This window comes from Arachis hypogaea, chromosome 7, assembly GCF_003086295.3.
Source record: "Arachis hypogaea cultivar Tifrunner chromosome 7, arahy.Tifrunner.gnm2.J5K5, whole genome shotgun sequence".
NCBI lineage: Eukaryota > Viridiplantae > Streptophyta > Magnoliopsida > Fabales > Fabaceae > Arachis > Arachis hypogaea.
This window is the reverse complement of record NC_092042.1, coordinates 7,416,530-7,444,148: the sequence shown is the minus strand read 5'-3', so window position 1 is coordinate 7,444,148 and position 27,619 is coordinate 7,416,530. Positions and strand designations below refer to the sequence as shown.

Genomic DNA, 27,619 nt, shown 5'->3' with positions numbered 1-27,619 from the left:
CGTGTCCACGAAAGCCGCCACCCGACTTCCGCACCCCCAATTCCTCCAGAAATTCCTATTCCTGGGCACTCGTCTTCCTCACGTCGGGAGGAGGAGGAAGAGCTGTCCGTCATCCCTACTCCCAAGAGACAGAGGTCACAGTCTTGTCCCGAGGGGGTTTTGACTGTCATGGAAAGGAATTTTGATGCTGGGACGTTCATAGATGCCCAACTGCTTCCGGGCACAGAGGACCATTTCCATGGCACCGACCTCTCGGGGCAGGCTCGGTGGATGTACCGCACGCTCCTTCGCGGCGCGGCCATAGCCCGAAAGGCTGAGTTTGAGCTTTCTGGTATGGCCTCGCTTCGTCGGAAGCTTGAATCTGCGATTGATGCCAACAACAAGTACAAAACCCAAGTTAAAACGCTTCAGGATCAGTTGGTTGAAGCGGGGAATAAGCTTGACGCTGCCGAGAAAAAGGCTGCTTCGGCAGAGGAGAAATTGAAAACTGCCGACGCCTCTGTATCTCGTTTAACGGAGCAGGAGATGACCTTGAGGAGCCAATTGAGTACCGCGCAAGGTCGGGTGTCCGCTCTGGAGAAAGAGCGGGACGAAGCAGTGGCGGCTGCCAAGGCTGCTCGGGAGGAGGCCGAGTTGTTCAAGCGGAAGCACAAGGAGGTTAAGGAGCAGGGCAAGAACGCAATTTTCATGACTGAAGATGCCCTCAAAGCTCAAGTGAAGATTGTTTCTCCGGACTTCGACGTGTCGGCAATTGGTGTTTTCAAGACCATCAAGGATGGGAAGGTTGTTGATATGCCGAAGAAATAGTGTTTGTACTATCGAATTTTTCTTTTTGTTGAACCTTTGTACTGCGACTTTTGGTGCCCGTTAATGGGTTTATGGGATCGTTTGCCCGCACGTTTAATTTCTTGTTTTACTCGCTGTTGATTTACTCGCGTTTCCGTTTACTCGCGTTGGCCGTTTATGGCGTGCGTTCTTGTTATGGTCGTTTATCGTGTTTTTGATCTGAGGGGCTCCCGGGGTGATCAGTCCCGAGGCCGCGTATCCTTGTTTTCATAGTGGTCGCTCAAAAAGTTAGAAATAATGAGATAACATAGGCAAATATAGCATGTGGCAATTGGACAGGTTCAATCGTTGTAACAAAGACATTGAAGTGCTATTACAAAATAAATGGCTTAGGAATAAAACCTCCTTAAGTTATCTGCATTCCATGTCCTCGGGACCTCTTTGCCGTTGAGTCTTTCTAGCTTGTATGCTCCTCTACCGATTACCTCTTTGATTCGGTATGGTCCTTCCCAGTTCGCTGCTAGTTTGCCTTCTCCCGGGGCAGATGGGCCGATGTCGTTACGCCTCAGGACGAGGTCGTTTTCTTCGAACTTTCTTTTGAGCGCTTTGGCATTGTAGCGTAAGGCCATTCTTTGTTTTAGCGCCGCTTCAGCCAGATGGGCCATTTCCCTGGTTTCCTCTATCAGGTCCTTCTCGACAGTTTCCTCTACTCCCTTCAGGAGTAATCGTGGGCTCGGCTCCCCGATCTCTACGGGTATCACTGCATCTGACCCGTACGTTAGTCGAAAGGGTGTCTCTTTAGTGGAGGATTGCTCGGTTGTTCGGTAGGACCAGAGGACCGAGGCTAGCTCGTCGGCCCAAGCGCCTTTCTTGTTATCCAGCCGCTTCTTGAGCCCTAGCAGGATGATCTTATTTGCGGACTCGACCTGCCCGTTTGTCTGTGGGTGTTCTACCGAGGAGAATCTCTGCTTTATGCCCAGGCCGGTGAGGAATTATGTGAACTTCTTGTCGGTGAACTATGTCCCATTGTCCGAGATGACGACTTCCGGGATACCAAATCGTGTTATGACTTGTCTCCACATGAATTTCCTGCAATTGGACGAGGATATGCTGGCCAGTGGTTCGGCCTCTATCCATTTTGTGTAGTAGTCGATAGCGACTATGAGGTATTTGACTTGCCCCGGGCCGACGGGAAAAGGTCCTAAGAGGTCGACTCCCCATAGCGAGAACGGTCGAGAGGACGTTAGCAAGCTGAGCTCAGAGGCTGGCGCACGATGGAAGTTGGCGTTTTCTTGGCACTTGACACACTTCTTAACGAATTCCTTGGAGTCAGCCATCATCGATGGCCAGTAATATCCGGCTCGGATTAACTTCCTCGCTAGGGCTTTGCCTCCTATATGGTGGCCGCAGCATCCTTCATGGACTTCCCTGAGGACGTAATTCATCTGGTCGGGGTGCAAACACTTCAGTAGGGGATGATTGAATCCCTTCCTGAATAGCTGACCCTGGATGATGGCATATCTGGCGGCTTCCCTTCTTAGCTTTTCGGCATCTTTTTCGTTGTCAGGGAGCTTGCCGTTTTCTAAGAAGTCGATAATGGGATCCAACCAGGAGGGGTTTAGCTTCGAGAGGTGTAGTGTGACTGCCGGCTCTTTCATCTTTCCTTGGATTAGAGATCGGTTACCCTCTCCCGGTTTGGTGCTAGCTAACTTTGACAAGAGGTCTGCCCGTGTGTTCCTTTCTCTCGGAACGTGCTGGATCGTGACTTCTTCAAACTTTCGGCTCAAGTCCTTGACTTTTTCCAAGTATTTCTGTAGCAGCGAGTCCCTAGCTTGATAGCTCCCGTTCACTTGGGAGGTGATGATTTGCGAATCGCTGCATATCTCTAACCTCGTTGCCCCGACTTCTGCTGCTAAGGTTAAGCCTCCTATAAGGGCTTCGTACTCTGCTTGGTTATTTGAAACGGGAAATTCGAACTTAATTGACTGTTCGTACACGACTCCAGCTGGGCTTTCCAGGATGATCCTGGCGCCCCCGAACGTTTGGTTGGAGGCTCCATCTATGTGGAGCTTCCACCGTGTGTTCGTGTCTTCGACCGGATTCCCCGCTACTTCCACTAGAAACTCTGCCATCGCCAGCGCTTTGATGGCTTGCCGGGGTTCGTATCGTATGTCGTATTGGGAAAGTTCAATGGACCAGGTCATCATTCTTCCCGCCAAGTCGGGTTTTTGGAGCACTTGCCGGATCCCCTGGTCCGTTCTTACGACAATCTGGTGACTTTGGAAGTATTGCTTTAACCTCCGCGAAGAGGTCAGGAGTGCTAAAGCTAACTTTTCCAATTTGTTATATCTCAATTCTGCCCCTTGTAGGGCCCTGCTGATAAAATAGACTGGTTGTTGCACCCTCCCTTCTTCTCGTACCAAAACTGCGGCCAGGGCTTCTCCTGTTATGGCGAGGTACAGGTATAATGGCTCCCCGTCCTTTGGCTTCCCGAGGACCGGAGGCGCCGCCAGGATTTCCTTAAAGTGCCGAAAGGCTTCCTCGCATGCGGGCGTCCACTCGAACGCTATTCCTTTCTTCATGAGGTTAAAGAATGGTAAGGCCTTTGTTGCCGACGCTCCGAGAAACCGTGATAATGAGGCCAGCCGTCCTGCCAACCTTTGGACGTCTTTGATACTGCCTGGGCTCTTCATTTGGAGTATCGCCTGGCACTTTTCCGGGTTGGCTTCTACCCCTCTTTGGGTTATCATGAATCCGAGGAACTTTCCAGCTTCCATGGCGAAAGCGCACTTGAGGGGGTTCAGCCTCATGCCATGTTGTCGAAGGGACGCGAATACACTCGCTAAATCGTTCAAGAGGTCGTCAGGTCGTGTTTTTTTCGCGAGGATGTCGTCCACGTAGACTTCAACTGTCTTCCCTATGTGGTCGTGGAATATCCTATTCATTAGCCTTTGGTAAGTCGCCCCCGCATTTTTTAGGCCGAATGGCATCACCTTATAGCAGAAAGTTCCCCCCGGCGTTATGAACGCCGTCTTGTCTTCGTCTGGACGGTGCATCGGTATCTGGTTGTAACCGGAGTAGGCGTCCATGAAGCTCAGATACCGGTATCCCGCCGCAGCATCGACGAGTGCGTCTGTTAGGGAGGGGGAAGCAATCCTTGGGGCATGCTTTGTTGAGGTCAGAGTAGTCTACGCACATTCTCCATTTGCCGTTGTGCTTTTTTACCAGAACTACATTCGAGAGCCATGTCGAATAGTCTACTTCTCGTATAAAACCTGCTTCTAGGAGGCTGGCCGTCTGCTTGGCCACCTCCTCTGCCCTCTCCACCGACATTTTTCTCCTTCGTTGGGCTACTGGATGTGCTTCCGCCTTGACGGCTAAATGATGCGACATAATTTTTGGGTCTATGCCCGGCATGTCGGCCGGTGTCCAGGCGAACAAGTCCCTATTGGCTCTTATCATTTCGACCAAGGGCTCCTTCAGCTCGTGCGGGAAGTTCTTGTTGACGAACGTGAATCTTTCCTCGGCATCGCCAATCATGAACTTCTCCAGATCCCCTTCGGGTTTCGGCCAGGGTTTTTCGTCTACTCTGGCATCTAGGTCGGCTAGGAACACGCCGGACGCCTCCTTGGACTTCTTTCTTAGGGAGAGGCTGGCATTGTCACAAGCGACTGCCGTCTCAAGGTCTCCTCTTACGGACCCTATAGATCCATCATCGGTAACGAACTTCATGACTAGCAGCTTTGTGTTGATTATGGCCTCGAAATCGTTGATCGTCTTCCTTCCCAAGATGATATTATAGGCGGTGGAGTCTCGGAGGATCACGAACTCGGCCATCGCCGATCTTCGGCCCTGGGATTGTCCCACTGAGATTGGCAGGGATATTACTCCGTCTGGTTTGATGAAATGGTCGCCCAATCCAATGACCCCGTGCTGGTGAGTCGTCAAATCGGCGTCCCTTAGTCCCAGTGCGTCGAATATATTGCGGAACATGATGTTCGAGTCCGCCCCCGTGTCAACAAGGATACGTTTGACGAGACCGGTTCCCACTCTGGCCGTGATGACCATGGGTGGATTTTCCGGGGCGTCATCGAACCATAAGTCTTCCGGGCCGAAAGAAATGAATGGAGGCTTCTTAGAGTTTTGCGTCGACGAGGAGGACATCGACAATATCTTTGTGTCTTTCTTGTGTGCCGATCTGGATCTTGGTGCGGCGTTTTTGGCCGTCACCACGTTTATCACAGTGAGGCCGTGATCTCCGTCTTCTGGCTCTTGTCGTCGCTTTGCTGAACGGGTTTTTCCTTCTTCGTCTTGGTCGCGATAATGTCTCCTTGGCTCCCTGATTAGGTGGGAGAATGTTGTTAGTTTACCTTCCCTTATCGCTTGTTCTAGTGCATCTTTTAGGTCAAAACAGTCCTGCGTTAGGTGACCGTAGCCTTTGTGGTAATCGCAATAGAGGTTTTTGTTCCCTCCAGTGCGGTCCTTGAGTGGTCGGGGCTTCGGCAGGATTCCTTTCTTGGCTATTTGTTGGTAAACTTCGATGATGGAAAGAGTGAGCGGAGTGTAGTTGGTGAATTTCCCGACTCGGGGGAATGTCCTTGGTGCCTTGTTTGGTGCCTCTTCCCTGGTTCGTTCCTTTAGCCTTTCCCCGTTGCCCTGTTGCCGGGGTTGATTGTAGCTGGACTGCCGTTTGTTGGCGGCCACAACTCGGCTGACTTCCTCGTCATTTATGTACTCTTTGGCTACCGTCTGGATCTCGTGCATCGTCCAGACCGGTTTCGTGGTAAGATGTTTTCGGAAGTTCTCGTTGAGGAGGCCGTTCGTCAGGCAAAGGCTGGCCACCGAATCGGTTAGGCCGTCGATTTCCAAGCATTCATCGTTGAACCGATCCAGGTACCTCCTGGTCGGCTCTCCTTGTCTCTGGGTTACCCCCAGAAGGTTGATCGGGTGCTTTGCCTTTGCTATTCGTGTTGTAAATTGGGCCAGGAATGCACGGCTGATGTCCGAGAAACTGTAGATGGATCCCTGAGGGAGGCCGTTAAACCACCTGATCGCGGGTCCCGCTAAGGTTACCGGGAAGGCACGGCACCTTACCTCGTCCCCTACTCCCTCCAGGTTCATCCTGGCCTCGAAGGCCGTGAGGTGTTCTAGAGGGTCTTGAGTTCCGTCGTATCTCATGTCCGTTGGTTTGTCGAAGTGTTTCGGCAACCGGACTTCGAGGATAGATCGGTGGAATGGGGTGGCGCCCATTATCACAGGTTGTCGTGTCCTCGCGGATCTCCCTTCCTCGTCTTCGCGATCTCGTGCCGCTCGACGGGTTAACCTGCCCCGGGAGTAGATGATCGTGTCATTTCGTCTTCTCGGGATCAGAGACTCCTCGCGCGTGCTCTCCGCTTCCGTTCGGGATGCGGGGGTACGCCGCGGGCGGCTTCGGTGGGAGTCCCCCTCTTCGCTTTCGGGGGATGGGGTGTAGCTGGGATCGGTGGTTCGTCCGTCCCGCTCCTGGTCGGCCAACTGTCGCTCTAGGTTCTGGACCCTATGGCGTAGCTCCTGCATTATTATGGCGCTGTCACCGCCCGTTCCCCCGAAGGGTCGTGTCCTCGTGTGCTGTTCTGTGTGTTGTCGGGGGGACCTCCGCCGACCCCTTAGTGAGGCGACGAAGGCTGCGCCCTCCGCTCTGGCTCCTCGGGCTTGGTCTCCGGGACCCAGCGCGACTTCCATTTAAGCGTTTGTCCCCACAGACGGCGCCAATGTTCGGTTGTCGGTTTCCGGACAGATCGGGTGGTAATTGGAGGGAGTGAGAACGCCTCAATCACGGTCGTGCTAGATTTGGGTTTGCCGAGTAGCCGAGCACTTGTTGTGAAAGGAGAGAGAGGGGGTGCCACCTGCAAAGACACTCCGACGCTCTAGTCAGCTAGTGTGCAGGCGGGGAAATGGTTAGGTGGGAAAGTGTGACATACCTTGGGGGAAGGGCTGTCCTTCCCCTTATATATCGTGTCAGACGTGGGTCCTGTGGGGGAGGCCCACTTTCTCCAAGGCGTTTCCTCATAGCTGCGGATGAGCTGTTCATGACGCGTGTTAGAGTCGGTTTGGGAACGCTTCGCCCTACCGTCCGGGTCGGGTAATGCTCAAGCCGGGTCGACCCGCAGGAGTTTGGGCCAGGCCGTTACAATAATAAATTGTAAGTTATATAATTTATAAAGAGCACGCATTTATTATTTATGATTTGAATATAATCTCAAAATGGAAATATATATTTAAACAAATTGTGAAAAAACATAGTATTTTATCATGGACGATGACACTAAATTGATAGTCTCAAAATGTTTGAACCATTAAATGGTTTCATTACAAAATATAATTTTTAAGTTTTTTAATAACTGCTAAATAGTTTTATCTAATTTTAATTATAAATTAATTTTTTATATATTATTAATTATAAAATCTATTTTTTATTTTATAAATTATTATTTTACCATTCATCTATCATGTTTATTAAAAATAAAAAACAAAAATAATAACGAATTAGATCTTTCATTAATTGTAATAATATTTTTGGCGATACTAATCGATTAAAATTTTACTTTTGATCTGTTACATTCATATGGGATTGTGAAATCGTGTTTCTTAAAAAATCAATCAATTGGATTCACAAAACAATGGATTAAATTTCAGGTTTCCTATCATTCAATCGATTGGAATTCAAATTTCATAAAACAATTGATTGAATGTTGGACGATAGTACGATTTTTCCAAATATCAATCGATTGTAACTTTTATACAATCGATTGAACGATGCTTAGAACGTGAGTTTTTTCTATTTCAATCGATTGTTTATGTTACCCAATCGATTGAAGGCTTTAAAGCAATATGAGGTCTCACAATTCAATTGATTGGTTGTGTTATCCAATCAATTGAATTGTGCACTATGTTATATGTTACGTCGTTCTCAATTTTTCTGCTCGTGTTTATAAATTATTATTTTATTATTCATCTATCTTATCTTTAAAATTATATCTTCAATTTTTAAGTTTTTATTTTGATTTAGATACTATAATCTTATCTTTTCTTTAATATTAAGATTATAATAAATTGGTGAATAATCTATCATCAATTACTCAATCCTATAATTGGAATCGTTTATCAATCTCCTTGATAATCAAAATTTTCATTGTTTTTGTTCCAGTTATTCATCTACTTAATAACCAATTTTTTTTATTTTTTATCCATCTCTTTAATATCCAATATTTGTTCATCATTAATTAATAATCACAGTTGCAGCAATCAGCAAAAATCTAATCAATTTTTTTATTGTAGTGTTCAAAAAATAATCCACTGTTTTGATTATAAAATCAAGGTCAGTGAATAGAATTTCTAATTTTACAATTTTTCGTTTCGATTCTTTATTCGTGAAATTGATTTTGTAATGAAAAAATATTTTTTATCCTTTTTAATAATTCACAGAGACATTGAGAAATACTAAAAATTAAATAAATTTTATTATTTTTTATTATTAATTAGCTAGCAATATTTAAGAATATGGACTTAAAATGTATTATTGAATTATTATACTAAAAGAATTTATATAACTTATATTTTTGTTTTGTTATTGTGAGTCCCACTATAATGAAACTTATATTCCATGGTAAATTAAATTAGATAAATTCAATTTATGGAATAGGTTGAGCATAATCAATTAGCATTTTATTAAATATTTAAATTGAAGCAACTAACTACGAATTGTATCATGGATACTCACCTTTGAGAAAAAAATTATTAAATATTACTCAAAATAATAATATTTTAAATATTAAATATTTAACTACCAAATCTAACAATTCAAATACTTTCATTGGATACCTTTATTTGTGTTTTTTAGAAAAAAAATAGCAGCAGATTTTCAACGGTTTTTATTTTTTTTTATTTTCTTTTAGAATAAAAAAATTTACTAGTATGTAGATTGTTATTAAATGAGTGTTTTGTGCTCTCTCTCAACTTTTGTAGATTGTGGAACTTAATAGTTAAATCTTAATTAGTGTCACCAAATACAGTAAGATAGTTATGTGATGTAGATTAGTGTCACTGATGACAACAAAGAAAAAAACACTAATTATACAAAATTTTATTTAGCATTTAGAAGTGGTTTTGCGACTTCATTAAAAACAATAATTTTGTATGTCTAGTCATTTAATTTATAATATTTATTTTAAGTTTTTTTACTATTTACTGGTAAAGAGAACGATTTAACTTGAAGAAGCTGAGGATGAAGCTACAAAAATGTAGAAGAGGAGATCGGTAGAATTCTTAGATGGAAATGAAAGAAATACAAAATTTTTTATGTTAAATAAAATATTTCTCATTTTTCTCTTATTCAATTTTCTAATTCTCCTCTTATTTTCACTTCTGATTTATATTATAATGGGTAATTAAAATATCAAAAAATACGTACTAATAATGTTAGGATTTGAGAATTTGAGGAGAAAATTTTTTTAAATGTAATGATTAAATCCAGTTGTCTTAATAAACTGGTAATCTGCTACTACTTTTGATGTTTAAACATTTAATATAAACCACTGTAATAAATACTAGATTTTAATTTGCTAGTTTGCATTTGACAATTTCAATCACATTTGCAGCAAGAATATTATAGCTATGGTAAATAGATTTCGTTTAATCCCTATTAGTTGAAATCTCTTCTGATTTTGGATCTCAATAAGTTTAAAATACACCTTACAAATATAAATAAAAGGATTTAAGAAAAAAAAACTTTTCAAACTAGTTCAAATATTGAATATATGAAAACATATAAATAGAATGCAAACAAATAAAAAAAATAGAAAAATCTTTTTTTAAAACATTAATTGTATAAAATAAAATATAATTCATAAGACATAATATTTATATGATATTGTTGTTGAAATAATAAATGAAAATGACATTACTTTATCATAAAAATATGAATTATTTTAAATTAAGATATTTATATAGTGCATAAAATTAGAGAAAAATTATAAAGCCACAAAGTAGATTACTAATATTATCTTTACATCTAGTAGTATAATTTATCTAGATTACTAATATTATCTTTACATCTCATGATTTGTGTGTATATTCCAAAATTCATTTGCCGACAATATAATTCGTGACTTCTTCTAGTTGATTCGACTCTTGAGTAAATGCACAGCGGTTATCATGCGAATATCATGATTTTCAAGCTGCAATTTAATTATTACAATTTAGTACCACAAAATGGAGTATAAATATTAGAGATTTGCTTTGGCTGCGCTCATCTTATTATTACCCTTTGGTTTAAACTCAAAAATCATATCTATTCACTTCATTACCCAAATTTGCCTATCTTGACGCAGTCTCATCTCAGCAAATTATCCCTTAATATATAATCCTATGCTTTGCAATTCATCCATTGAATCTCGCATTGTTAGCGAAGAAGGCGGCGGTGGTGGTGATTCTTGGGATTGTACTTACACCTCAGGATCTTGTGGTTGTCCTTGTACCTGAGGTTCTTGGGCATCCGAATCTCTTCCCATCTTTTTTAGAGTGCTGTCATCAATCTTGGTTACATTACTCAAGACGATACTATTCTTTTCAGTCAAGTCAATTACAAACCATTTGAAAATATTGGTCCATTGGTAAGCATATCCTAAACCAACGCTTGATTTTCCTCTTTTTATTTCAAACATATAATGAACCATAAAATAAGGCCAATTTATCTCCTTTCCGATCACCATAGCTCAAAGCACTAGAATATCTTCGTTAAACAAGATCCCATGATTATGTTTTTTTGAAATCAACACATATGAAAACAAATACATCAATATACGCTGTTTATTACCCAAACTACTGTAACTTATATTACCTCTAGCATGCATGTGTGAATTCTCATACTACAGACTCTGCAAACCAATCAATCTTTCATATTCACCCCCATTCCTCATCTGCTGCAATACCTCCAGTAAATTTTATCCCGTGATAAACTAAATTCCATTGTTTAACTAATTGTTCCAAAGTAACTCTATAATGTCGTGACCCTAAATCAAACTCAATGAGCGACATTACTTTCTCATTCTCTTCATCACTTTCAAGAACAACATAATTTAAAATACTATAAACAGCTCTAACCAAGTGAGGATAATATTCATCCATAGTTTATACAAAATCAGTCAAGTATTGTATTTGCAAAGTATTTCACAAATTATAATGTCTACTATGAATGAAATTGGCTGTTTTGTACCTAGGAGGAACAATCGCCCTTGACTTGAAATTCTCCACATAGTTGTTCAATGCATTCGGAGACAACATCCACTTTGCTATGTAATGGGATGAAGCAACTAGTCTGGCGGATGCAGAACTTTCACCCTCAACCCTAGCTCTCTTTGCGTTTTTAGTTCTGGCCATTTTAGGGATATTGGTTCGTTGGGTTTTGTAGAAATTTGAATGAGAATTAATAATATGTATGTAGTTTGGAGTGGGTGTTAATGAAATTGGAGAAGATGAAGAGAGAAGTTTTCTGGACTTAGAGAGAGAAGAGAGATTATGTAGAAATGGAGTTGTTATATTAAAAAAAGGAGGATTACCAATCGATTGAATGAAAAAAAAATCGACACATTTCAATCGATTGTATTATCAGAACAATCGATTGAATTCGAAAATACAATTAATCACGTAAAAACTTCGATCGATTATATTATCATACCAATAGATTAAATTTTGATATATCATTCTAATAGCTTAACTCAATCGAGAAATCGATTAAATTGTGAGACCTCATATTGTTTTGAAGACTTTAATCGATTGGGTAACACGAACAATCGATTAAATACGAAAAAATTCACATGTCTTGCAAAATTCAATCGATTGTGTATCAATTCCAATCGATTGAATTATGGAAAACCTAAAATTCAATCAATTGTTTTGTAAATCCAATCGATTGATTTTCTAAAAAACACGATTTCACAACCCTATACGGATGTAACGGATCAAAGATAAAATTTTAATAGATTAGGATAACCAAAAAGATTATTACAATTAATTGAAGATCTAATTTGTTATTGTTTTTATTTTTTATTATTAATAAGCATGATAGATAAATGATAAAATAATAATTTATAAAATAAAAAATAGATTTTATAATTAAATAATAATATAAAGGATAATTAATTTGTAATTAAAATTAAATAAAGACTATTTAACAGTTATTAAAAAACTTAAAAAATATATTTTAAAATAGAATCATTTAATAGTCCAAACGTTCTGATACCATCGAATCTGGTACCAAACGAATCACCTTAAAATTCGACTTACATTTAACTGAAATGCATTTTATCTTCATTTCCTTAAAATAAAAATAAAAATAAGACCAAGAAAAATTACTAAAAGAACCAATAAAATAATCTATCTATCTATAGTATATTATTAAAATTAGATTTTTTCAATTAATAGTATAGTTGACATAAAAATTTTTTAAAGGTATTTTTTATTTGCCTTATTTGATTCATCCAAATATATTAATTAATTAATTAATCAATTAATTTAATTGAGATAAATAGTAAATTATTTAATATTTTGTTTCAATCACATTAACTATAACGAATCAATTACATTAATTATTTGATTTGATGGCATAAATGAATTATTTTACTTTAATTTGTATTAACTTTTATCCTAATTATTTTGATTAGTATTTTTTTAAAATATTATAATTAATTATATATTTAATTTGATTAAAATAAATATCAAATTATTAATATTATATTTGATTATATTAAATATAACTAATTAATTATATTAATTATCTGATTTGATTAGAATAAATTAATTAATTTTTTTAATTTGTATTAATTTTTCATCTTATATATTTTGATTAATGATTTCAAAAGTGTTATAATTTTTATATAGCAAATTTATAAGATATTTTTTATTTATTTAACTTACTTTATTGAACCAAATAATTATAATTAATGTATTATATCAATTGTGTAATTTAATTAATTCAAATATAAGTTATTTGATTCAATTTATTGTCATATTAATGTGATACGAATTTGTATCAAGAATAGAGAGAATTAGAAATAATTGGAGAGAATAGATGAAAAATCTCTAGAATTAGGGTCAAAGAGAAAAAGTAGAGTTTCTAATTACATCATGCATATCCCACATTATTATATCATACTTCTATTTATAGTATAATTTTCTAATTGGGTTAGCTCAATGCTAATCCTATCATTACCCTACCCTTCAAAACAACATTGTCCTCAAGGTTGGGAAAAAATATAAATCCTAATGAAAATTGTAAATACTAATTACAAGTATAAAAAAGATATCAGTAATCCTAAAATAATATTGTCTATGCTACTGCTAAAAAAATTTTAACCACCAGAATTTTATTATTTAAAAAATGCGAGACTCATCAGCTGATTAAAATAATTTTCTTTGATGTTTGGCTCAATTTTTAACCCACTTTGCTGAGAATGGATTTGGGCTTGGTTCTTACCAAAAAGACCCAACTCAACACTAGAGGTCCTCTTTTGTCCATCACGCTTTAGAATTGCAATGCTTCTCTGCAGCTTCTCCAGCGGCTCCTCCCTTCTCTACCCTGGGTTTCACTGCTACAGGGAGAACCACCAGGGTCGCTCATGCCTCTTCTCCTTCCATCACCGCCTCGCTCTTTGTCCTTGCTCTTTCTTCACACGCCACCCACAGTGGAATGAGCCAACAACCGCGTGTACTGCCATTGCTGGAGAACTCGAGGCTTGGCGCCTCTGCAACACGATCCAAGGAAAACGATGCCGCCATGAGTGGTGGTGGCCTAACCACTATCGGCGAAGCCAACCTCTGCGAAGAGCTTGCAGTTCTCCTTTGCGCGGTGCGACAACGTCACAGAATCACCTCCGAGATCGGACGCCCTTATCCCTCCCTGCCACGGAGGCGCCAACCTCGGCGCCGATTGCAACACCCCCTAGCCGCCGTGCAGTGTCATTTGTGATGGTCTTCGACTGGTCCGGCGGTTTCGATGGTGGAAACTGCCGATCATCCTCCCCTCCCACATCGCGATATGGCCGCATATCTCCTGGGTGTGTGATGAATCCACATTTCATGGTATTTATTTGCTCTAATTGGGTGAATTTATGAACTTTTCCTACACTTATTCAATGAAATAGCTTGGTTTTGTAAATTCTCCATAAATTGTGCTCAAAATTGAAAACATATTTTTTAGGCCCTTATTTGCTAAATTTTATTCACTTTAATTCCATTTGATTTTTTGATGTGTTTGTTGAGTGATTTCAGGTTTACAATGCTAATACGGATTGAAGAAGTGAAGAAAAAGCATGCAAAAGTGGAGAAAGCATGAAGAAATAGAGTTTGGAGCTTTTCGGCAAGTGTGCGTGCGCACAACTATGTGTGCATGCGCACAGGTGGAAGCATGCAGTTATGCCTATGCACAACCTTTGTGTGTACGCACACGTTTGTGCGTACGCACAGGTCCCAGCATGTGAGCTCATTAATGCAATTCGCTAGCAACGAATTTTGGGCCTCCAAAATCCAATCCAACTCATTTCTGAAGCTATTTTAACTTTAATCCAAGAGGAGGCAAGGGGGGAGCAATTAGGTGGAGATTTTTCCATGTTTTGTCTTAGTTTTCTAGAGAGAAGCTCCCCTTTCTCTCTAGAATTTAGGTTTTCTTAGTCAATTTTTCTTTAATTTCAGTTACTAATTCTTGTTTTAATGTAGTTTTATTTATGTTTTCATGATTTATTGTCTTAATTCTCTTAGTTCTTCTTCTTAATTTCTCTTTTATGTCACTTTTTATTTTATGAATACTCTTGTAAATCTTAATTTTTTATTAATGCAATTTAATGTTTCTTTGCTTATTGCTATTTAATTGAGTTGTTATTATGGTTTTCTTATACTTGGTAGCTTTAGATTTTATTTTCATTGCAATTTAATATTGTTTTATTTCATGCACACCAAGTGTTTGATAAGATGCTTGACTTAGTTTTTACTTAGTTTTTCTTCACTCTTAACTTGGAATTGAGAACTTTGGTGACTTTGAGTCATTGATGTCCATTCTTGATTGATATATTAGAGTACTTAGTTGATTTAGTTTCCACTAACTCTAAGCCTTCCATTAATATAGTTGGCTAGGACTTGTGGATTGAGATCAACTATGCCTATTTGACTTATCCTCGATATTAGGGTTGACTAAGTAGGATTAACTCTTCATAATCATCATATGTTTGTGGTCAATGGATAGGATAGGTAACCTTGACTCTCAATATTTGCCAAGAGGTTTCTAGCATTTGAAGTTTCCTTTCTCTTGATTAATTGCATTGAGTTTAATTGCTTTTAATATTTAGTTATTATTTGCTCATTTATTTTCTTGCTATTTACATTTATTGTCCCTTGCCATCAACCTCAAATTTCTTGTAGCCAATAATTGAGTACTTCATTTGTAACTCCTAGGAAAGTGACCTGGGAATTAAAACTCCCGGTTATTTTGTATTGGATTATGACAATTCTTGATTCTAAACTTAGATTGAGAGGATCCATTGCCAGTTTGGACTATACTTGCAACGAAAAAAATTCTATTTTGTCTAAATTCTGAATTGGTAATAATCCTCATTATCAGTGTGCCATCGCCAAATCGCACCACGGTCAACCTCCTGTGGTCCACAGCATATCCCTAAGGAAGCAAATTGGATAAAAAGGGAAGCCGCCAACTACACCATCGTAATAGAACAAATGTACAAACGAGGATTCTCGCAACCCCTACTCAAGTGCGTCGAGCCCGGGGACACGGGGTACATACTCCGCGAAATCCATGAAGGCTGCTGCGGCCATCACATCGGAGGCGAAACTCTAGCACAGAAAGTTATCCGAGCTGAATACTTCTGGCCCTCAATTATCAGGGACTCCATGCAGCTGGTAAAAAAACTACTCCAAATGCTAGATACACGCTGATCTCCGCCAAGCCACCCCACACCAACTCTACACCATAACGGCAGATTGGCCATTCGGAACGTGGGGCGTCGACCTCGTCGGCCCTTTTCCCACGGCACCCGGACAACTTCAATATCTCATCGTCCCCATAGACTACTACACCAAATGGATCGAGGCCGAACCCTTGGCCTCCATCACGACAACACAATGCCGAAAGTTTTTTTGGAGACATATCATACTCCGGTTCGGGATCTCCGAGATCGTAATCTCGGACAACGAAACCCAATTCATCGATAAAAAATTCAGAGAATTCTTGGAGGGGCTACACATATCCCACCGTTTTAGCTCAGTAGAACATCCCCAAACAAAAAGACAAGTGGAGTCTGCGAACAAGATAATAATCAAGGGACTCAAGAAACGGCTCGACGAGGCCAAAGGACTGTGGGCCGACGAACTCAAATCAGTTCTCTGGTCGTACCGAACCACTCCCTAGACTTCCATAGGGGAAACCGCTTTTCGCCTAACATACGATGTAGAGGCTATTATCTCGGTAGAGATAGAAGACCCAAGCCCCAAAAGAACAATCGGAGGCAACGACGAAAAAACAGAACGAGACCTCACAGACAAAGTGAGAAGCATAGTCCACATGAGAGAGCTAGCCTTAAAGCAAAGAATCAGCCTAAGGTATAATCCCGGCATGGTCCGACGGGAATTCACACCCGAAGACCTAGTCCTATGGCGGAACGACATCGGCGCCCCTACCCCCGGAGAAGGAAAACTCACCCCCAACTAGGAGGGCCCATATAGAATCAAGGCAGCAATAGGGAAAGGAGCATACAAGCTCAAGAGATTCAACGACATCGAGATCCTGGGGACCTGGAACGCGGCCAACCTACGACGATACTATGCATAGGCTCATCCCATACCTCTAAGTTCTTCTTTTTGCTTATTCCTTTGTTTTATTCTCCTTTGCTTTATTTTCCATAAGTGTTAATTTTGGGTACTCTTTCCCGCCACATCAAAGAGTTTTAACGAGGCCCAACTTAATAAAAACTTATTTATTAAATGCACGTTCCTCGCTTCTCCCTATGCTTTTGTAACGACAAAAGGAACTAACGGCCTACATCAAGGACCGATCACCCTCGAGGCCTAAAAACGAATATTCATAACGTACGACGAAACGGCCTACCGAACACCCTAGCTCACGACGGCTCAGGAACGCGTACAAACGGCTTAAAAATAGAAAGCCCGAACGGTCAAAATACACTCGCACCCGAGTCATCGAAAAATGAGTTAAAAACGGCAACAACAGCCCAAAAAGTATAAGTCAACAAAAGTCACAAACATCCAGGGTCACAAACATGGCCACATGGCCAAAATACCAACAATAAAACTACAAAAGTTCTCAGAACATAATCAAAAAATACAAAAAACTATTGGAGATCTACGATTTGACCATCACAGACAGTCCTAAATACCCCCATCATGGACATATCCACGCCTGGCACAAGGACCGAAGCCTGGGCCTTCATCGTCTCCTCAGTAGCAACAATAGCCTCTTTCACATCCGCAAGCAACTCCATCTTCTCCTTCTTCAGGACCTCGGCATCAACCCCCAGAGCAGCAATCTTGACCTTCAAAGTGTTTACCTCATCGAGAAGCACGGCAGCTTGAGACTTGGCGTCGGAAGCCCTCTTCTGCTCAACGCCTAATTGAGACAAAAGTGAAGTCTCAACCTCGGAAAGACGGAGAATTTTGGCCCCGACTTCCTCAGATGATTTCACCGCCTTCTCTCTCCACCTCAAAAACCTGAACTTGCTCATTCAGCTTAACCACCTCGGCCTGAGATCTGCGCAACTTCTTGACCAGAAGGCCAACCTGGGCCATCACAGGCTCAGCTTTCCGAACAATAACTGCAGATTGAAGGAGGGAACGATACACTGAATTGGCCTGGAAAGCCACGTCACAATCACCAAAGAACGACTTGGTACGAGGCATCAAATGCTGGTTAATAAAAGCCGATGCATTGAAGAGCCGATCCATTACGGAGGGAACAACACCCCCCTCCTCCAAATTCTCGCTGCTAACCTCCTCAGGCCTCTTTCACTTCCAAGAAGCCTCGGCAGCCGAAACCACGATGACCTCCTCCTCGGGGGAAATCACGAGACCTGGGGAAGTTTGGGCACCAGCCCTGGCCCCAGCCGAGACCACCTTATGAAACATCCAGAGAGTTCGCAGCAGGATGGGACAAAGGTGTAGAAGGAGAAGCCGACGACACTTCCTCCCGACCCATAGCAGCGTTTAGCCATGCCTACGAGGTCAAACCACCAGCCATCTCAACTGAGAAAAGAAAAAACAAACAAAACATGTAAGTACCAAACACGGTAATACGTACCAAAAAAAAAGAAGAGAGACAAAATGCACACCAACATAAGTTCGGCAAGCAACCAGATCCCTCATCACATCCCTAGGATTAAGGGGACGCTCCCCAAACAGATGCCAAAGAATACTAGCCATATCCCGATCTTCCGAAAATAGAAACTCCTGCGTCAACTGCGTCAAAATGGAAGGCCCCGCACCGAATTCCAATACGTCGGAAACCGGCGCTCCCTTTCCAACGTCAGCGAAAAGGGATGCTGTCCCCTAGCGGGACGAACCTTGAAATATCCACCTTTAAAGCCGTGGAAAGAGTCCTCGTATAAACCGAAGACGCGATGGTGAGGATGAGCCCTAAACGACATATACCACTTCTTATGCCTCCCCTCCTTGGTCAGTAAGGTACATAAGAAGAAGAAAAGAAAGACATTCACCGAAGTCGGGAGCTCCAGGTACTTGCACACGAGCTCAAAAGTACGTATCGCCGCCCAACTATTTGGATGTAGCTGAGATGGCACCACGGAACACCGGCTATATAGCTGCTGCACGAAGGGAGAAAAAGGGAGCCACACGTCGAGTCGGGTGAACATCGCCTAATAAACCCACATCTAATCCGGGATGGTCGGCGAGTCGAGATTAGTATAACAAACCCTCTCGTCGACCCCCGAAGGGGCAAGCTCGTACTGACGCTGGGTGTCAGCCCCTCCGCAAATTGCCCCTTGATCATGGAGCCGCTGAAGGTCCGCCTCTGTCACCCGAGACAGCGTCCCCCAGACATCACTAGTCACCCAGGAATAAAGGGAGGGAACGCCATTGGCGGGAACCACCAGAACACCCATACCCTCAGTCCTCCGCCGAGCCATACCTAAAATAGAGGTGAGCACCACCATCAGCCCAAAACCGCGCGGCAAAAAATGGTGGAGAAAATCAAAACACACACCACTACCTACTGCCAATGACACAGTGGTGCTCATCCATTCAAAAACCCACTACCCAAAATAAAAAAGCATCATACAAAGGCAGGATACAACCCCAATCCACACTAGACCAAAAAACAATGAAGGGAGGCAAGAAAAAATAAAACAAAAACACAAAAAGTAGGCAATGCAGATTACAAGGGTAAAGAGAAAGAACACCAACCTGAAAATGCGAGCACTAACTTGAAGAGCAGGAAGCAGAAGCACAACAACAAAGAAGCAGGAAAACACCGAAATGAGAGAAAAAAGAAAGAGAGGTTCACAGAGGAGAAGCAAAAGCAACTGGAAAATGAAACGAACGAGGGAAGAAAGGTAAAAAACCAAAATGGTTTCAAAGCGACAAAAAGACGTAAATAACCCCAAGTATAAACGTGACGCAGAAGGGTAAAATTAGAAAGCAGTCCAAACGTCCCATCGTAATAAATGTTCCCTTGGAAAAATAAAACTGATAGCACACCTCAAAAAGCGAAACGAACGCAAGAATACGAAAAGTTCGCGTTGATCAAACGACACGAACTCCAAAGAAGGCGAACCCTAGCTGAACCGCAAAACTCAGGACCGACGCACCGACACCCCGCAAAAAAAAGATCCGTCAAACTGCGACTCCGCTCCGACAAACCTAAGAAGGCCACCAACGGCCAAAACCATATCCTCCAGTGACAGAGACCGACCTCGCTCGCTCTCCCGCTATGGGGGGCAACTGTTACAGATCCGGCCACAGATCTCACACCCAGAACGGTCTCCAAATCCGGTTATCCGGGTCCGACCCACCTCACCCTTCTAGAAGGTCCGGAACCGGCCCACTAGAGCTTCTAACCAACAATCAAATTCAAATACCTCCCTTATCTTAACCAGATAAGATAAGATAAGATAATTACCATCACCTATATAAAGAGGAGTCACAGGCCCCATCAGGTATGTCATTAACTCTACACACCTTATATCTCTCAGATCCATTCTGACTTGAGCGTTAGAGTATCTTTGCAGGTACCACCCCCTATTACTCTAGTCAAATAATCCAGCATCCGCCTCGATCCGCAAGTTTTCAATCTATCTCTCACCCCGTATTTGGAGACTTTCAGTACAGAAACCAAAAAAAAAAAGTAAAAATAACATATTTGATATAATTCAATTCCATTTTTTTGTGCAAATCAACTCGGAATTTTGACCGATGAGTGTACACCTCTATGTGAAAACAAAAAATGGACAAACATCAACGTGAGTCAACTAAGGCGGCTTGCTACAGCATGTTCACCATAAAATGCTCCCTTCAGCATAGATACGAAAAATAATTCTTTATGTAAAAAAAAATTGAAGATAAATACAGAGTTGGTTAAACAAGTTTTCTTCAAATATAAAAACGGTTGTAGATAAATACAGTTAGTTATACAATTAGTTAGTTTATACTCTCTTGAACAAAGTAACAAAGGTAGAAGAGAGCAACTTAGGCTTGAAACACTAGATATGATCCTCGGAAAATATAATGGTAGATTTGATAACCAATTAAAATAGAGATAATACTTAATTTGTTGGTCCTTAAATTTACATACAAATTTTAATTTAATTTTTAAAGTTTTAATTGTCTTTATTTAGTCTTTAAATTTTGTAAATATGACTCATATTAGTCCTTGAAATAATTTTCAATGTATAAACATTAATAGAATGCTGTCATGGATAGATGGACGCCACGCTAAATTCTGTAAAATGATGTCGTTTTAGTTTTGACACTCAAATAACTCAAAAACAACATCATAAGTGGTATTTATTGAAACTTTACCTAACAAAACAAGTAATGCGATATCATTTTTGAGTTATTTGAATGCCAAAACTAAAACTACATCATTTTACAAATTTTGGTGTGACATTTGTTCGTCCATTTCAACGCTCCATTAACGTTTTTGAAATAAAAATCATTTCAGGAACTAATGTGGACACATTTATAAAATTTAGGGACTAGATAGAAATAATTAAAATTTCAAAGACAAAATTGAGACTTGCATACAAATTTAGGGACCAAATTAAATATTAACTCAATTAAAATAACAAGGGTTTTACCTATTATATGTCTTTAAACTTTAAACACATATTAAGATTATTATTATTATTATTATTATTATTATTAAAAGAATTTTAAAATTTTTAAATAAATACACAATAAAAAAACTAAATTTTACATTTTTCCTGAAAAAATTTTAATAAATACTATTCATTTATATATGCTTTTAAGGCATATGTTTATTGCTAAATTTAAATAATATTATATATAAAAAAAGAATTTAATTAATATGTATTTTAAAGATATATAATAAATTTATTTTTAATAAAAAATTTTAAATATTTTTATACAAAATAAATATATTAAATATTAAATTTTTTTGTATTTTTAATAAAAAAATTTTAATTTATAAATTTAATACGTACCTTTAAACCAGCGGCTGTGGATGGATAAAATTAAAGGAGAACCAATACTTTGAGGAGGTTGAAGCATTAAATGTTCCTAACTATGGCTCAGCATTTTGTGGCCAGATGCTCTTACGCTTTCTACTCCACGTATTCGTACAAAATTAATTATTAGTTGACAATAATCAAGCTAATCTTGTCAATTATTAGTAGAATTGATCGACCACATTAATCAGTGTCAACGTCACTGAGTCAACGACATTACAGTCGATCATATCGTCTTATCAAAATCGATAATCTCATGTGAAACTATAAAAGACTGTATTTGTTTTTGATAATAGGTAAATAAAATAAGATAAGGAGGTACTAAAAATAAAATATAAAAAATAAAGATATAAAATTTTATATTATTATATTTTATTTGATAATAAATTAAAATAAATTATAAAAATATAATTTATTTTTATTTTTTATTTAAAATTTTTGAAATAAAAAATATAATTATAAAAATTAATAAAAATAATCAAAAATTAAAAATACGTTGTATTTTTTGTTAGTGTTTTTATGTCTTTTCTATTAGGATAAATACAAAATATATTAATTTAGTGTTTTTATCTTTATTTCTTCTGTCAAATACGATTTTGTGTCTCTGTGTTTCTCTCAGTGTCTTGTCTCTATAAATTAAATAAGCGTAGCTAAAAGAAAGGAAAACATGAAAAAAAAAAGAAATTTTTTTTAAAGAGTAAAGTATCGTTTTTGTTCGTAATATTTGGAGTAAATTTTATTTGTATTTTTAACATTTAAATTGTTCTATTTGTATTCCTAACGTTTATAAAAGTTATTCAATATTATTCTACATACCGTCAATTATACTAACAAATTAGATTATATTTTTCAATTTTCTCTCATTCTCAATAAGGTCTCACTTAGATGTGTTCGATTTTAATATTGTACCCACTATTTGTGTTCAAGTTCAATTATATCCATAAAAAATTAATTATGTAAATGTTGTAGAGATTAATTTTAATTTTTGATAAGTTATTATCCAGAATGGATCATTAATTATGTCCCAAACATTTATATTCTAACTTTAAAAATAGATTTTTTAGAACTCCAACTAAAGCTCATTATATGTAATTAACGGCATGATAACATTGAATTACTATTTTTACAAACGTTAAAAATACAAATAGAACGATTTAAACGTTAGGGATACAAATAAAATTTAACCCAAATATTAGAGATAAACAAAAATGATGTGTGTTTGACTATTTGGATGTCATTAAATAATAGGAAATCATTTTAAAAGAAATATACTTTTTTAAAGGATTCAATTTATTTTTTAAAATATTTTTTATTTTAAAAAATATTTTAACATAATAAATAAAATTTTTTTTATATTATTATATCTAAATAAAAAATTATTTTTACATGAGATATTTAAATATTAAAATATTTTTATTTTTTTAAGATTTAAAAAAAATACTTAAAAAAATATTTTAAATAGTAAAAATGATTCCTCAAATTTTATTCATTAGTTAAATTAGTTATCTAAATTTTCAATAACCAAATAATTAATTCTTCAAATCTTGCAATATCAGTCAAATTCGATATTCATTCTTTCCTTTAAATTTTGTTATTTTCAATCATTTTGTAGGGTTTTAAATCTGAATAATGTTAGGAGGTCAGTAATTTTTGTGATTATTAGCCATCAATTAGCTATCAATGATAATTTGATGGTGTGAGATTTCATCCAATGACTCACATTTTTCTGCTGGTTAAATGCTGACCAAAATTCAACAAAACTGCTGTCCCCTAGACTTTTCTTTTAAATCTCAACAAAATTATAGTTATATTTTAAATTTATTGTAAAATTTTAAACTCTACAAATTTAAAATTCAACTATAGAATATATATAATTTAAAAAACCCTCACAAATAGGTTTAGTTTCTCCAAAATATAACTTTTAAAACTCTCACACTTGAATTAGACGAAATTCAACGTTTCAAATGGTTTACCGTGATCCGCCTCCGCATCCAATTCATTTCTTGATCCGTGCACTCTCATGTCAGCACAGAATTAAAGGCAGTTTAGATAAATAATTTAATTAAATTAAAAAAATAAAATATAAAAATTTATATTAAAAATTAATGAGTTATATTTTAAATAGCATAATTTTTTATATTCATCTAAAAAATTACGAATTTAAATATTTCAATCTTTGATAAAAAAAATTATATTAAAAATAGTGTATAAATAAATTATTTTGTATTTGAAAAATTATTATAAAAATATCTATTTTAAAATTGTGTAATAAATAAGAATGATAAAATAGTTTTTGAAAGAGAAAAAAGTCAATTTTTTTTATTTTTTCAAAAACTCTTAAACAATTTTTTAAAAGGTTAAAATCATATCTAAAAAATTATATCAAACACTATTAATATGACTTTTTATAAATTAAAAATCCAAAAAATTAACTTTTAAAACTTCCCAAACGGATCTTAAGTAAATGTGTTGACGTAGTTTTCTCTCCAAAAAACTAACTTCTAAAACTTCCCAAACGAAATAAATCTCAATATTCTGTTTGGTGTAAAATAGAAGACAGAAATTGAAATAAGAATGAAACTCTAATTTAATTTGCACAAAGGATAAAATTAGAATTAATTAATTAAAATAAGGGTATTTTAGGTATAAAATGTTATTAAAGTTTAAGTTTTCATCTCTAAAAATTTTAGTCTCCTTTGTCCCCATTTTTTGGAAGTACTGAAATACTGAAATTTTGGAGACAAGGACAGAAATTTTAGTATTAATCTTTGAACCAATAAACATAATACTAAATTTCAGTCTTTCAGTCTCTATTTTAATACCTCAAAACAAACACTACCTGAAAAATTTTTAGCGTCTCCTTTTTATTTTTGTTTTTTGTTTTTGCGATTTTTACTCCAACCTTTGCTGTTTTTATATTTTTGAGGTATATTTACAATTCTCAAAGAGAAATTAGTTGTTTTTCAACCATTTTTTTACACTATATTTTTTAATAGTTTATCATCTTTTTAACCGTTTGACATCTTTTTAATAGTTCCCTGTCTTTTTGACAATTTGTCACTTTTTTTTTACCGTATTTTGTCAATATATCCTTTTTTATTATTTTTTTATATATATTTTGATAAAAATACAATTTAATCAATAAAAAATAATTTATTAAAAGATATTTTATAAGCAAAATTTAATGATAAAAAAATAAAATTTTTGCTAATGAGTATTTTTGTAAAATAATTTATTTTTTTTGAAAAATGGATAAAGTTAACATTAATTAACACAAAAAATTTAAAATTGATTAAAGTGAAAATTTTTTAAAAGTTATAAAGAAAGAAAATGTACATTTTATAAATAGAGAAAAAAAAATATCATTTTAACATTTCTCATAAAAAATAATAAAATTTTCTCTTAAATTTTTAAAAACAGAAACATCCAAAATTCAATCAAAAGACATATTCAAAATCCAAACTCAATAAAACTTTATATTTAGCGAGTTTCATATTGAATTTGTTTAGTAACATACTATAGTATTTGCTAAAATTAGTTGTTATAGCACTAATTATTCCTATCCTTATCCATAAAAAAATAATAAGAGAAATATTGGTTGTTGGCGATGCAGTGTTAGCTACCAAAATTTTCTCTTCTTTTATTTACTTATGTGTAATTGATAAACATCTTAAGGCCAATCTTATATATTTAATGTAAAAACAAAGCAAATAATTAAGAAAAACACATTTATATATTATATTTCAACTTTGTTTTCTATGTAACAATATCACACAAGCATATAGTGATACATGCAGATTTTTCAAAGCCTCTCATCACGAGCTTTGATTATTTATTCATGCAAATTAAGGAAGCAACGTTAAAAGCAAAACATATAGCAACATAGCAACAACATTGGTTTAGTTTTGAGGTTTAACTTCGTCTGGTTCAGGAGCTTCACCGGCATAATAGCAGCACCGCCTGCACCCGCCGTAGTATCCGCGGCGACAGCATCCATACCTGCAATACCCTCCTCCGTAGCCGCCACCACCACCGCTTCCAGGATACCCTCCACCACCACCGTATCCTTCATACTTGGCATTGCCCACTTCATTTGCCTCGTTACCAACTGCATCTATAAAGACATAAATCGAATCAGTCGAGGAAGGATTTATAAAATTATAGTAGGTACAAAAATTATATATACATAATATTTATATATTATAAATAAAAATTTTTCAATTTTAACGAGGCAAATACTTCCGATATTGTTAATACCAAAATATTATTTGTACATAAAATTTAATTATTATATATTTATATATAATAAATATATATGTTGCTTAACTCATTTTTAATATATATTATATATTTTAATATATATTTTATATTAATAAATAATTTTAATAATTGATTTTAATATATACCTAACATGATTAATATAATAATATAAAATAAAAAATATTAAAGACACACTAAAAATTAACTATCAAATCAATTATTATATATTTGTATATAAATATTTTTAATTTATTTTATTTTTAATATATATTTTTATATTTTAATATATATATTATATGAGTAATTATTTTGATGATTGATTTTTTTATACAACTTAATAACATGGATGATATAATTAAAATACGTCTCTAACTGGAACCATCATGAACTAATCAAATGATGTATTATTTCTTCTACAAGTCACCAAATCATGTAAGCAAATTTAATTATCACCCTAGTTATTAATAAATATTTGTATGTATTATAATAAGATTCTTTTTGAGTTTTGTAGGCTAAATATTTTGTTTTTAGAAAAATTTAAATCGATAAAAAATATATATAAATAATTATATTTCTAATAATAGATCATAATTATATATTTAAATTTTATATTGTTCATAAGAAAAAATTCAAAAGAGCTAACCTTTATTAGAAGAAACTTGAGCCACCTCTGCGGAGATAAGAAGAACCATGGCCAAGAGGCCTAGCATGAGTGTTGCTACTTTTGAACCCATTTTTTCAGTATTACAATTCAAACAAGTTATTATTGTAGTATGTGTTTAGTAGTGAAGGATGAGAAAATTAGTGGGAATGTGTTCTCTATATATAGGAGGGAGAGGAGGCTATGGTGATTATTATTATTATTATCATCATAATATTGAAGGATATAGATGAAAGACTTTTCAACATTATAGTTGGAGCAATAAAATCCAATCTTCTTCTTATCTAGTAGAAACTTTGAGAATTTCTCCATGCATGCATGTCTTGCTCATTTTCCTTTGCATTCTGATGAGTATGTTAAAGAATTGTAGGCTATGAAAACAATGAGCAGCATTTATTGTCTGAACTGTTTGTTTTCAAGTTTGCAGGGTACTCAAATAATATAGTCACTTTGACATTTTTTTCCCTTAAAAAAAATTGAGTGTTGATGACTTTCTAATAATTATGAAAAATGTAAATTATTAATTTGATAGACATAAAAAATTGAATTATTTTAACAAAATTACACAAAAACATTGACAAATTAAAATAGTAACTCAATTTTTTTTATAAATATCAAATTAATTTGTATATATTTTATAAATAGAATTGACGTTCAAATTTTGTCACGGTTGGAAACATCAGCTTAGTTCAACTTTTTATAATTCCACCGATCAATATCCAGAACGAAAGTGTCAGAATTATATTCCACCGATCAATACTTTCATTCTTGGGTAGGAAATACGAAAAGGATTTTCATGCAAGCCAACAAGCATTACTGATTTAAGAATATAATAACTTGTGGGAAATTCTTTTTAATTTATATTTAACATATGTTAAATATCTAACCATTTATATATTTAAAATAAATTAAAATTTTTGATAAATACTTTTTATCGATAGCTTTACTAATGGCCAGGCCAGAGCATCGGTAATGAATTTTACTGATAAAAATGAATGTGCAAGAATCTAGTTGGAATTTTTCGATAAATATTACTGATGACACGAGTAAAAGCAATGTAAAAAAATTTAAAAATTAAATTGAAATTACCGACTCTTGATGAACTATCAACATAAATAATAAATATTTTTATATTATTTCTAAAATTCATTTTACA

General features: G+C 36.4%; 2 protein-coding genes across 2 annotated transcripts; both read right to left on the bottom strand.

Annotated features, from left to right (window-relative positions):
* Window positions 1–1,175: 1,175 nt before the first annotated feature.
* On the bottom strand, window positions 1,176–6,507 carry LOC140174269 (uncharacterized). Its single transcript, XM_072198662.1, has 3 exons — window positions 4,012–6,507; window positions 1,857–3,848; window positions 1,176–1,751 (listed from the first exon to the last, which is right to left on the bottom strand). The coding sequence occupies exons 1-3, from the start codon at window positions 6,505–6,507 to the stop codon at window positions 1,176–1,178; spliced, it is 5,064 nt and encodes a 1,687-aa protein (XP_072054763.1).
* An 18,749-nt stretch (window positions 6,508–25,256) lies between these two features.
* On the bottom strand, window positions 25,257–26,951 carry LOC112702288 (glycine-rich protein). The gene is made up of 2 exons (XM_025753261.3): window positions 26,446–26,951; window positions 25,257–25,656 (listed from the first exon to the last, which is right to left on the bottom strand). The coding sequence occupies exons 1-2, from the start codon at window positions 26,534–26,536 to the stop codon at window positions 25,442–25,444; spliced, it is 306 nt and encodes a 101-aa protein (XP_025609046.1). The 5' UTR covers window positions 26,537–26,951; the 3' UTR covers window positions 25,257–25,441.
* Between the last annotated feature and the right edge of the window lie 668 nt (window positions 26,952–27,619).